Source organism: Canis lupus, chromosome 29, assembly GCF_048164855.1.
Source record: "Canis lupus baileyi chromosome 29, mCanLup2.hap1, whole genome shotgun sequence".
NCBI lineage: Eukaryota > Metazoa > Chordata > Mammalia > Carnivora > Canidae > Canis > Canis lupus.
This window is the reverse complement of record NC_132866.1, coordinates 31,286,223-31,298,960: the sequence shown is the minus strand read 5'-3', so window position 1 is coordinate 31,298,960 and position 12,738 is coordinate 31,286,223. Positions and strand designations below refer to the sequence as shown.

Here is a 12,738-nt window from a genome sequence, read left to right as displayed (position 1 = left end):
GGAGGCCAGACTGGGAGGGGTGTCTGAGCCGTGACTAGAGCTGAGGCTGAGCTGGGTCCAGGACGAAGCAGGGAAACACTGGAAGGCGTGGGCCAGACATAGCTTTCAAGTCTGACAGTGTGGAGGCGACAGGAGCTGGCAGCAAAGAGATCTACCTAGAGACTTTGTGGGAGGCCAGATGAGAGGCACAGAAGTTGGCATTGGGGCAATGGAAAGGAAGGAGCAGATGCAAGAGGAAGAGTGTCACAGACCAGGACCAGGCAAGACAGCAGCTGACTGGATACAGGGTTGTGAAGGAGAAGAGCCCAAGGGAGGTAAAGTCTGAACCTCGGTGTCCAGAAGATAACAGTGTATAGAAATAGGGAGCCGGGAAAGGGAAGCAGCCTCTAGATATGGATTGTTGCTGAACTTGCTGGGGGTCGTGGGCATCTCAGCAGGACACACCTAGCTGGTGGCTGCAAAGGTGGAATGGGAAAGGGAACATGGACTCAAGAGTCACCTGCACCCTTGGGCGCCTGGGTGGCTCAGTCTGTTAAGCATCTGCCTTTGGTTCAGGGTCCTGGGATTGAGCACCATGTGGGGCTCCCTATTCAGTGGGGAGTCTGCTTCTCCCTCTACCTCTGCCTGCCACTCCCCCTGCTTGTTCTCTCTCTCTCTCTGTCAAATAAATAAATAAAATCTTAAAAAAAAAAAAAAAAGTCACCTGCCCAGAGGACCTGAAGGGAGCCTGGGTGGTGCCCATTCACAGGAGGGGAGGTAAAAGAGGCAGGGAAGTGGACAGAGGCATGGAAGATAGGGCAGCCCAGGGAACGGTCTTCACACCCACCGGTCTCTGGGTGGGGGATGCTCTAGAAATGCCAAGAGGCTCTCCCGGCACATAGTGGCATCAGCTCTCCTAGGCTGGAATTCTCTACCCTGTCAAATATGAACCCCATTTGTCTGCCATACCCAAGAGTTCTGGACCACAGGAGAAGCCTCTTGGATACAGATAGAGATGGACAGCTGACATTTGTTATACGTTTACCAGGTGCCAGGCATGCCAACTCCTTTACAGGGTTGACACTGTCCAGTGTTCTCCCTTCACATTTGAGATGGGACACAGACAGACAGGGAGGCCCAGGTCATCCAGCCCCAAGTGACAGAACAAGGATGTAACTTGGGCTGCCTGCCCCGGAGCCCTGGCACTCTTCACTACCATGCTACGTGGGCGTGTGACCTGGCCAGGAGAAACAAAACTGTTGTTTGCCCAGAATCAGGCTGTCCCAGCAGGACTGCAGCTTCCCTGCATCTCCTGAATGAGGAGGACCCTACAGAGTGCCATCCCACCCATCAGACGATCCCCAGGAGGGAGGAGGCAGGCCAGCAGAGTGGGGGACCATTTTAGAAAGCACTAAGAAGGCAGAAAGGGTCATGAAGGGAGCACAGGCTCTGGCGTGAGAAAAGGCTCATCTGAATCCTGACTCTGCCTCTCTACCTCTCTCCAAGCCTCATTATTCTGTAAAATGGGAACAAGGGTACTTGTCTTGCATGCCTGCTGTGAGCAGCAGAAGAAATCAGGTCCATTCAACACAGGGCATTGTCAGTAGACTGCGGGCCCAGCTGGACAAATGGTGCCTGATGACTCACTTCCCCACTTGTCACACCTATTCCCACTCTAGGGAGACAAGATTCCCATCTCAGCGGTAGGTAGGTGCTGCTCCCGCTGCCTCCACCCTCAAGAGCATGTATGCCAGGTCCTCTGAGAGCAGAGGTTAGAATACATACCTTCTAGGAAATACCATGGGGAAGTGGAGAGAAAAAAGCAACCATTCTGGTCCTGCCTTTCTTTCCACTTACTAGATAAGTGGTCTTAGACACATCTCCTAATACCCTAGGCACAACTTCTTTCTAATATAAAGAAGTTGGACCAGGAATACACTTCCTAAGGTCAAGTTTGAGTTCTTTGGGTTGCTTTAAATTACACATGGACTACACGTATGGAGTTATAGATTCTTACAAAAATAACAGAAGTCTTGGGTACTCAGGTGGTTCAGTTAAGTGTCTGCCTCCAGCTCAGCTCGTGGTCCCAGGGTCCTGGGATGGAGCCTCATGTCAGGCTCCCTGCTCAGTGGAGCCTGCTTCTCCCTCTGCCTTTGTCCCTCCCCCAGGTCATGCTCTCTCTCTCTCTCTCTCTCTCTCTCTCTCAAATAAATAAAAATCTTTAAAACAAAACAAAGGATGCCTGGGTGGCTCAGTGTTTGAGTGTCTGTCTTTGGCTCAAGGCATGATCCCAGGGTCCTGGGATCGAGTCCTGCATTAGGCTTCCCACAGGGAGCCTGCTTCTCCCTCTGCCCATGTCTCTACCTCTCTTTGTGTGTCTCTCATGAATAAATAAATAAAATCTTAAAACAATACAAAACAAGAGTCTCCTCTAGGAGTACCATCTGCCCATGCCAGTCTTCTGAGTGGCCACCCTTGGGATGGCCATGAGGCGGCCTCTCCTGACCTTTGCCTTTGTGTCTGTATTCATGCCTATAGAAATGCAGTTTGTGTGAGAGTTATGCTCTAACTTGGGTGGTTTTATGTCTGTGACTTGTTCTGCTGTCTTAATCATATTTCTTGGGAACAGTCCAAGTCCTGTGAGTTCAAAGGTGTGATAGTTCTGTGGGAGTGTTGGCACTAGGATTAGAGAGAATGGCTCTGAAAAGAAAAAAGCTGGGAAGCAAAAGTATAGGGCCACATGCAGAGGGAAGTGGCAGTAGAAAAATCAGGATTGACAGTTGAGTCTTTGTTCCTGATCTCTAGCCTCACAACAGCCAGCATAGCCATCCTGCTCTCAGCCAGGGTCTGTATGGTTGGTTACAGACTACAGGTGACAGACACACACACTGGTTCACAATGACACTCAAAACCCAGTCACAGGCTGGCCATACGCACTCAGCTACAGCAGCACACAAGCTAGCACGGACCCAGCCCTCCACTCTGCCCAGTGCAGAAATGGACATGAAACAAACCATACAGAGCGGGTTACCTGCTGGAAGCGAAAGGACTCAGACCGCTTCTTCTGGTTGAGCTGCCACTCTTTGAAGTGGAGCACAGCCTCGTCTACATTAACGATGCCCAACTTCACCTGCTCCTGGAGGGTAATCAGCTGCCGCTGGCCAGGCGTTTTCATTCCAGCGAAAGGGTCATATATACTCGACTGGGGCCTGTCCCTCCAAGGTCTGACGAGAGGCTCTGGAAAGGATGGCAAAACTCAGTGTGACAGCACCCCAACTGGGGAGGGCAGGCAGATGAGTGGGGTTAATGAGGCTGGTCATGGATTCAAGAGAACATGCCTCAGAAGAACAATTACATGCAGAACTGAGAATGGGGACGTATGACATCAAATCAGAGAGGGAAGCAGCGAATCATTTCAAAGCCTGTTACATTAAAGTAGACAAGGCCGCAACATTTTAGGAGGCATGAACAGCATCCACTGAACAAGTTAACAGAATCCCCCAAACCTGAATTATTGAGAAGCCATGAGACTAGCATTTCTCAACTTAGACACTATTGACACCTTGGACTGGAGAGTTCTCTGTTGTTGGAGGGCTATCTTGTATACTGTAGGATGTGTCGCCTCATCCCTGGCCTCTACCCACTAGATGCCAACAGCATCCCCTACCTCAGCTGCAACATCCAAAAACATCCCAGACGTTGCCAAGTATCCTCTGGGAGGCAATGAAGGGAGAGGAGAAATCACCTCCAACTAAGAACTACTGCTTTAGATTAAAATCTACTCCCAGGAAAGAAAATACAGGAAATTCTAGGTAGGATGCTTTTCCCAACATACTCCAGCCCTCACTATCCTCCCTGCCTCCGAGCAGCATGGGCACAATGACTATGGACCCATGGACATGAAATGCTTGAGAAGACTGGGATGTCAATGGAACCTGATCTATCTCCAATGTCACCAGGTATAAATTAGGTGCTATGTCCCAAGTAGCTCTCCTTGGGTTGTTCCTCTGCCAACCTTTCCTCCACACTACAAATTCATGGTTCTCTGCTTTGGAGATTCTAAGGAAATATGAAGGCAACCCCTCTTTCTCCAGGCTGTGACTCCACTAGGTTCTGTGAAGAATGAGCTACTTGCAGATGTGATGGGGCCACCGGGGCTTATGAGGACAACTCAACATTTTATTGCTCATTTCATATAGGACTATCTTTAAATTTCTCTAGCAGGACCCCATCTGGACATTGTGATTCAGGGGGAGAGCAAGAAGGAAAAAGAGAGATGACTTCAAAGAAGTTCATCTGTCATTCTTCCCAACCACTCACTCATCTGTCTATACACACCCACAAACCTTTCTCCCAGGTTTGCCCTCCTCAAGGCTGTCTTTAATTGTGCTGGAAGATGGGGTGTGGGGAGAAAACAAAATGCATTAAGCCAATCAATTCCACTCTTACAACCTAAGTCCTTCAAAAAGCTTAGATGGTGTCATTTCTCCTTTTCAAAAGAATCAACAGAATAATACTGAATGCCTCTGTTTAACACAAGGAAGTTGACCAAGAAAAAAGGAGTACTTATCGCCTCATACTTCCTCAAAAAGTCTTTTGAGGAGGAAAAAAAAAAGAAGAAAAATGCAAGCAAAATGTCTCTTAAATAAAAGCTGAATGAAAGTGTAGTTTAGCTGGTACAGATAGGGTAGGTAAATAGCAAGATAGGGCTGTATCCTTAGGTAAAGCCTTGGTGCCAGGCTGCCCACTTTCATCCTGTTGGCACCAATCTCACTATTTACACTGTGCTTTTGTGTGCTCTCACAGACACATTCTAGTGTGTTCACATTCTCAGTATGATTAATTTGTACACTATTCTAGGGCACCCCAATCTTTTCTCCTCCACCTTTACCATCATTACAGCACCACCTATGGTATCCCCTGGATCTCTCTGTATTTCAATGCTAAGAGGTTGTTACACCGGAAAATCACTGAAGCAGGGGTGCCTGGATGGCTCAGTTGGTTAAGCGTCTGCCTTTGGCTCAGGTCATGATCCTGGAGTCTCAGGGTTGAGTCCCACAGCTGGCTCCCTGTTCTGTAGGGAGTCTGCTTCTCCCCCTGCCCAACTCCCGATTCATGCATGCACTCTCTCTGTCTCTCAAATAAATAAATAAATAAAATATTTAAAAAGATAGAAAGAAAATCATGAAAATCACTGAAGCAGGAACACTTCTACCACCCAGAAGTTCAGGTCAAACAAAAGAAAGCTGAGGATGTGTGGCTTACCTTTTTTCCTGATGCTCTCTGAGGAAACATAAAAATTCCCAGGCCGCTCTTGACTTTTTTCTGCAAAAACTATGAGATAAAGAATATTATAGGTAAAAGCCAAATCAGATTTCTTTCTAAAGGGCTTTATAATGTTTTATATATTTACTGAAAAAATTGCCAAAATTGTATATAAAAATGGAAATGATGGATCACATTTTGGACCACCATATTCAGGTCTGTAAATCAAAACTCCAGTCAGAGGCAACTAAGGTGCCAAAGCTAGAGGGATCATGGAAGAAAAACAGCCCAAACAGACTAGGTCTCAAAGCCAGAAAGCCAAAGCCAGCCAGAGGACATGATGAATCATTAAAGAAAAGAGTAATGTGAACGAGGATGCGAGCTGGACCCTGGAATACCCTAAACTGGCTATGGAACACCCCGAAGCTTGAGAATAAAAGGAAGTGCCACTTAACATGTCAACAAGACAAAACACGGAGCAGTGGAGCAGATAGAATGCGTGCACGGCTCTATAGGGACTTAGATGAAGTCAGTCAGTGAGCAACAGACCCACAAAAGCTAAAAAGAAAAATGGAGACATGACAAATGTTCCCTTGGTGGTAGGAAAGCATAGTGATTAAGGCTCCCTGGATTCATATCCTGGCTTTGCCACTTAGGCACCATGTGATCTTGGATAAGAGTCTTGGCCTGTCTTGGTCTCAGTTTTCTTATCTATAGAATGGTGATGATAACAGCACCTTCCTCAATGGTTGTTGTGATGATTACATGAGTTAATATGTGGAAAGTGTTTGGAATAGTATCTGGCACAAACAAGCTCTCAATGTTAGCCAAACCTTGAGATGGATGCCAATAGCACAGTAGTACTTTGACATGCTAGTTAACATGAGCAATACCTGCGTGGTGCTCTACAGTTTATAAATGTATCCTCCCATCTGATCCTCACAATCAGGCTCTGACCCAGTATATTAGGTAGGATTATGATAGATGCATAGATGTCTACATGTATCACTATTGTACCCATTTTACAGATGAGGAAAGGAAAGCTAAAGAGTACGAAATGACTGACCTCATGTCCCAGGCTGTACGGCTGGGAAGTACAAAGGCTAGGGCACAAACCCAGGGGTTCTGGCCTCCAACCACTGCCTCTCTTTCCTTTGCTTCCCTAGCTGCCTAGTCCTTCAGGGAGCATTAAGAATCACCTGTGCCCCTGTCCCAGCTCCCACAATGAGCCATACCAGTAACACTCTCTCCTCCCCTCATACCGTTTAGGAATTATCAATATATATTCACATGCTTCTTCTTTTGGGTTCACTTAGAAGCAGACCTGAGGACAAGGATCCAGGTGCAAAGAGTCGATGTGGGGAGTGATGGAGGTGAGACAGGGAAGTGGATAAAACAATACAGGGTGGGTATCCAGGAAGTTACCAGGATGGGCAAGCTAGGGAACTCTGGAAAGCAATGTAGAACACACACCTCAGAGTTCTCCCAGCAGAAGGGCAAGGATGCTGGGGTACTCAGCCACCAATCTATCAGTCACTAGATTCCAGGGCTCAGGGGTGTTAATCCCCTCAACTCTTCCAGCCTGACTTGCTAAGGCAGATGGGGCTCCAGCTACCAGAGAAAGCAGTCAGACTAAGACACATATGTCCTGATAGGCATAATCCAACCAGGAGGCACAGAAATATAAAGAGCTAGGGGGATGTAGGGAGAGCACCAATAGTGACTGCTGCACATGCCAAAGGAGATGTTACCCAAGGGAATGGCAAACTGCAATCACGGAGAACACCTGGCTACAAAATGTCCCTCAACTGTATTTCTACCCAGTTTAGGGTTGCCAGGTTTAACAAACCAAAACCAAAATTGTAAAAAAAAAAAAAAAAAAAAAAATGCAGGGATCCCTGGGCGGCTCAGCGATTTGGTGCCTGCCTTCGGTCCAGGGCGTGATCCTGGAGTTCCAGGATTAAGTCCCACATCGGGCTCCCTGCAAGGAGCCTGCTTCTCCCTCTGCCTGTGGCTCTGCCTCTCTCTCTCTGTATGTCCCTCATGGATAAATAAATAAAATCTTTTTTTAAAATGGTATTTGGAACAGAAATTACTTGCCATTGGTCTGAAATTCATATTTAACTGGTCGCCCTGTACCTGGGATTCTGGTTGAGGGCTATCTTCCCCAATTTGTGATCTCCTTTTGTCATACCTTCCACACCTTTTTATACTATTAAAAATGGAATGGAGGTCAGATGCACAGATCTGGCAATTCTTAGCTCTTATAGTACTTGGAATCCTATTAATACAATCAAGTCCTAAAAGAGCGAAACTGACAACGCATCAGTATCTACTTGATTTTCCAGGGATCCCTGTGAAGAAGTCAAACCCAACTCTCACCAATTTGTATTAGTGTAGGTAGGCAGACATCCTAACATAGTGGTAGAAAGCTGGGACTGTGGAGTTGGGCACCCTGAGTTCAAATCCTGACTCTGCTACGTGGTAATAGTGACCTCTGTAAGTCTCGGTTTTCTTCATCTGTACATTGGGGAGGATAACAGCCCTTACCTAAAACATTAATGTAAATATTAAATGACACGTTCCAAATAGAGTACTCTTGGTAGATTTCAATAAATGTTAGCTATTAAAAAATCAATAATAACAATAGTTTAAGGAGATAAAAATTTATGAGGGTTTTTGCCATTTGGAGTAGAGGTAAACCTTGTTTACCTCCCTGTCTTCAGAATGCTTTCATAGCATCCAGGAAAGCCAGAACTGAATTCTGATCATGGCCTGTGAGCCAGCTCCAAAATCTGCCCTGAGCTCTAACACCATCTCCTGGGGCTGGTTAGAGACCATTCAGAAGGGGATAGTCTCTGAGCAATGGTTCAGAAGTTAAGAGAATCCAGGGACTTCTGGCTGAGAAGCCTGAAGACCTCGCTGAGCATCACTCCCTGCCATACTTGCCTTTAGAAATGTATGGTTCATTGTCAGACAGGTGATGAGTACCAGAAGCATTGGCCTCTGGCCTAGGCACGGGGACGGGGGGCCTGTTGGCCAGGTCCACAGGAAAGGCCTCATCATCATCCACCGTGTGATACACATCTTCCTCCTGACCACTGTGGTGCAGCTCCCTCTCCAAACTGGCCATTCCCATGCTGTTACCTAGAAACACAGAGACAGGTGCCTGAAAGCAGTGGCTAAACAAACTCAGTGACTGACAGTCATAAGAGCAGAGAGAGTGGACCATAACTTATTTGTACAGTACTGTCTTTTGGCAAAGATCTTCTCCTATATTGTCCCCTGTATGATCTACTGAGAACCCCATGCGAAGCAACTGAGAAAACACTGATGCAACCTTCATTTGCCTGCCCATCAATGCAGCAAAAGGGAATGAGCACTAGGCTCATCTTAGTTGTATTGCTAGGATTCAGTTATTCATCCCAGTGGAACTATAGAAAAGAGAGCATAGCCCCCAAAGACAAAGGACACTTGGAACCACCCCCAGGTTCCCAGGCAGCAGCGTGAGGGTGGCCAGAGACCTCACCACCAAAGGTTCCAGCATCCTCATCTTCAGCATCAAAATGACTTTGTTGCAAGTGCTATTCCAAGCATATTACCTGAGTTACCTCCTTTGATTATATAATGACATTGTGGAATAACTACAATCATTATTATCATTTTGCAAATGAAGAAACTGGGCCCTTTGGGATTTAAATAACTTGCCCAAAGTTACTTAGAGCCAGACTGGCATCCAGGAAAGCTGACTCCAGAATTTGTGCTATTAACCTCCATGCTCTACTACTCTTTTGCAACCTTTGCCTCCACTCTGCTCTCCATCAACGAGAAAGATTTATGACAGAAGCATATCAACTCCTCATCTGTCCTTGGGGTCCCACAGCCATAAGGTTTTCACTGCCTCTTTCCTGGTGACAGGCTGCAATATTCTGTGCCGGGACCTGAGTGTTGTATCCCCTTGGCTTTGAGAATCTCAGCAGACCTGACTTTGTATGCCATTGCTCCTCATACACGTGAACTGTGGTGACCCTGGGCACATTATATAACCTCTCTGAGCCTGATTTCTCTCTGAGACCTATTCACAGGAGTATTGTGAAGACAAAATGAGATGGTAAAGGAAATGCAGCCAGTGCCTACACATAGTAGGTGTTCTCCTCTAACTTCTTTCTTCTCCCCAGCACCATGCAGTCAACAAATCTTTATTAAATACCTGTTTGAGATACAGGAATGAATAATGCTTGGGCCTTCTTCCTATGGGATTTCCAATCCAGTGATTTATTGGAAGATTTTTAGTTGCATCTTTTCTGAGCTGCAGGGAGACTGCTCTTGGCTTCTCTGTATCCTGAGTCCAGAGGACTGACCAACCAGGGGGCCCCAACTCATCCCAGGGCTCTAAGTTCTGAGGCTCTGCCTTCAGGAAAGTTTCCAACTAGTGAAGAAGCTCCCACCTGTTTACCTTTGAACATCTTGTACAAGGGCATGAGTAGTTCTGGAGAAGCTTGTCTGATGTCAACAAAATGAGTTGTCCTGGGTAAACAGCTGGCTACCCTACCAGTGACAGTGATTCCCAAGGTGCCTACCCCCATGCACACAAGAACTTAATTCTGCTTTTACAGTGTGGAAGCAGCCATAGACAATACTAAATGAATGGATACAAAATGTTCCAAGAAAACTTCATTTACAAAAACAGGCAGCTAGCCAGGCTATGGTTTATCTACCACTACTTAGAACTTTTCTTTCCTCTTCACTGTCAGAACTACTTCTTCCATCCTGAATTCCATCCTCTTAGCACCTGCTTTCTATGCCTACTTCATCAACAGGCAGGCCCCCATTAATTATAAATGATTGGACGGAGTTAAGGAATTAGCCACACAATTTAACACCCTCCTTCTCTGACCTTCAATGATAATAATAATGAGAAGAATGACAACAATCATAAGCCTTCATTGCTTGCTCTATGCCCAGCCCTGCTCTGAGGCCCACTGGACAATAATTCATTTAATTCTCACAACATTCACCTGAGGACACTGAGGCCCAGAGGAGTTAAGAATTTGTCCAAGGTTTTCCAACCAACTGAAGGGGGAACTACAGATCAGTGTTTGTGTTCTTAACCATGACACAGCACAGGCTCAATTTAACAATGTTTGTGTATATTTCCCTATGTTCTCCACCCTCACCAGGGCCCTGATCACATCTTATTTTCCTCTGTGTCCTTCAGCCCAACATCCAGAGTAGTACTTTGCTTAGTCAGTACTCAATAAATTTTAGTCAAAAGAAACATACGCATTTTAAAACAGGTCTTGTCGAAGGCAGCTTGTTATCCAGATGAGTGGCTCCAGTGGTGGGAACTCCTGGCCTACTTTTACAGGCCAATGGGGGAGCTCACGGGGATGGAGTGTGTTCAATCATGCTATCTGCCAGGTATGTGGCAGTCCATTCCTTTAATGGAGTAACCATCATATGGAAACAGGCAATGTCTTACATTTGTTTCTCTTTCCCTCTTTTTGCCTTCCTGTTCACAGTTGCAAATTACCTTCTAAAAACTTGCGAATCATGGAGTCCTTACTGGTCCGAGAGAAACCATCTCCAGGGATTGGATTAGATGCACTGGCCTGAAGCATTTCGACATCTAGAAGAAAAGGAGACTAAGAGTTTATATGTTGTTATTCCACATAGGCAAGGAGATTATACAGATGGATATACAAGGTTTGACAAATCAAAAGGACCAAGAAATTCAATAATTAATTAATCTATCCATCTTCCTTTGCATTCATCCATCCATCCATCCATCCAACAACTATCTATTACTTAATAAGGACTCCCTGTAAGTGTGAGGTATAAAGAAGAGTAACATTCATGACCCTCAGGCCCTTTCCTAGACCACAGGTCTCAACAGGTAGATATGCTCATCTGCATTTGAAACAATGGGCTTAATTTTTAAGTGTATAACTATAGCATTGTTTATAACAACCAAAAAACAACTGGAAGCAAAAATAACAAAGAATAGGTATACTGCGCTTACTCAAACAATGGAACAGTATGCAACAGTTAAAAAGAACATGTTGGAGCCACTTCAATCAATATAGTGCCATCTCAACCAACATAGCAACAAGAACTCTATTTCTAGGTCACCCATGGACTTGATTATTTATAAGGAGGAAGCATATTGACTTGGTTTTCACTATTAAACATAAACCCACAAAGACCCAAACCATGTATGAAAACCATTCAGTTAGCACAGTACCTTCTACTCTAACCTGAGTAACCAACAGTACCCTATTACTTTATGATTCTGAAGTATGCTTTTTGGGAGCAATATTTCAACCCTGCATTAAAAGTAGACCTTTGATATTATCAAAGATTGCATTCTCTATGTCATATCACATAATTACTGAGGATTTATTTGCTTAGGCAAAATAGTTTGAAGTTGAATAGTATACTTTGAGAAAAAATCGTTTGAATGTAATCAATATACATAGATTTGCCATTTCCTAATCACTTTGATCTTTGGGAACCAGCTAAATAAAATCTGGTGGATTTGTATGAAGATTTCTCTGTAACTATGTCACATTTCCCAAGAATAGTCACTGAAAAGAGGTCATGGTCATGAAGTAGTATTAAGGATAATAAACTTCATGTGATATAATCCTAGTTTTGAAACAAAATATTTGTATATACATAGAAAAAACTAGAGAGAAATATGTCAAAATGCATATAGTAGCTATTTCTGAAGTAGGGTAGAATATGGACATTTTATTTTCTATTTTATATATTTCTTTGTCTTCCATATTACCCACAGTGGCTTCTTTGGCTTTCATAAATGAGAAAAACCTTATTAACACTTTTCTTAAAGATCCAGGTAATTATGATCAAATATGTACAATTAGATTTTCAAAGCAAAAATAATTTCAGGATATTAAAAAAATAAATTGTGGCTCACTTGTCAATTATCAGGTTAATTGATTTTTTTAATTATAAAAAAAATGACTGATTTTAAACTTCCCAGGGACCAGATATTACATTATTACATAGCAGAGCTCTTACTGGACCTTGTTTCAAACTTCCATATTCCTGTGATAATTAAATACAAATTTTATGACCATAAAATAAAAATCATTGAATGAAGAATATTGAATGAAAAAGTTACAGACTGATGTTTTTCAGTATGATATGGTTTATATAAAGTTTTAAGGCTTATAAAATATTACAAGCTGGGAGGGATAAATGTTGAATTCATGGTAATGGTTGCCTCTGGAGAGGGAAAGGGGGACAACTGGATTCCAGAGGGGATTCATAGGGGGCTATAATACATACTTTAAAAAAAATCTGAGACAATAACAATGAAAGGAAAAAGAAATACATATTTTTGATTAATCAGAATCTTTAACAAATATATTTTAGAAAAATCAATATAGTACCTATTGCCCCCAAGAAGGGGAGAATAAGATTCTATATTTGTATTTGATTATATATACAAAAAGAAGCCCTGGAAGT

At 44.1% G+C, this 12,738-nt stretch overlaps 1 protein-coding gene across 3 annotated transcripts in view; it reads right to left on the bottom strand.

Annotated features, from left to right (window-relative positions):
- PIK3AP1 (phosphoinositide-3-kinase adaptor protein 1) overlaps positions 1–12,738 on the bottom strand; it is a 118,738-nt gene that overhangs the window by 23,163 nt on the left and 82,837 nt on the right. For all 3 annotated transcript variants that reach the window (XM_072805861.1, XM_072805860.1, XM_072805862.1), the window contains 4 exons: positions 10,778–10,873; positions 8,194–8,391; positions 5,245–5,313; positions 3,011–3,216 (listed from right to left, as the gene is read on the bottom strand). In XM_072805861.1, coding sequence (XP_072661962.1) covers positions 3,011–3,216; positions 5,245–5,313; positions 8,194–8,391; positions 10,778–10,873 — 569 coding nt within the window. The remainder of the gene's footprint in view (positions 1–3,010; positions 3,217–5,244; positions 5,314–8,193; positions 8,392–10,777; positions 10,874–12,738) is intronic.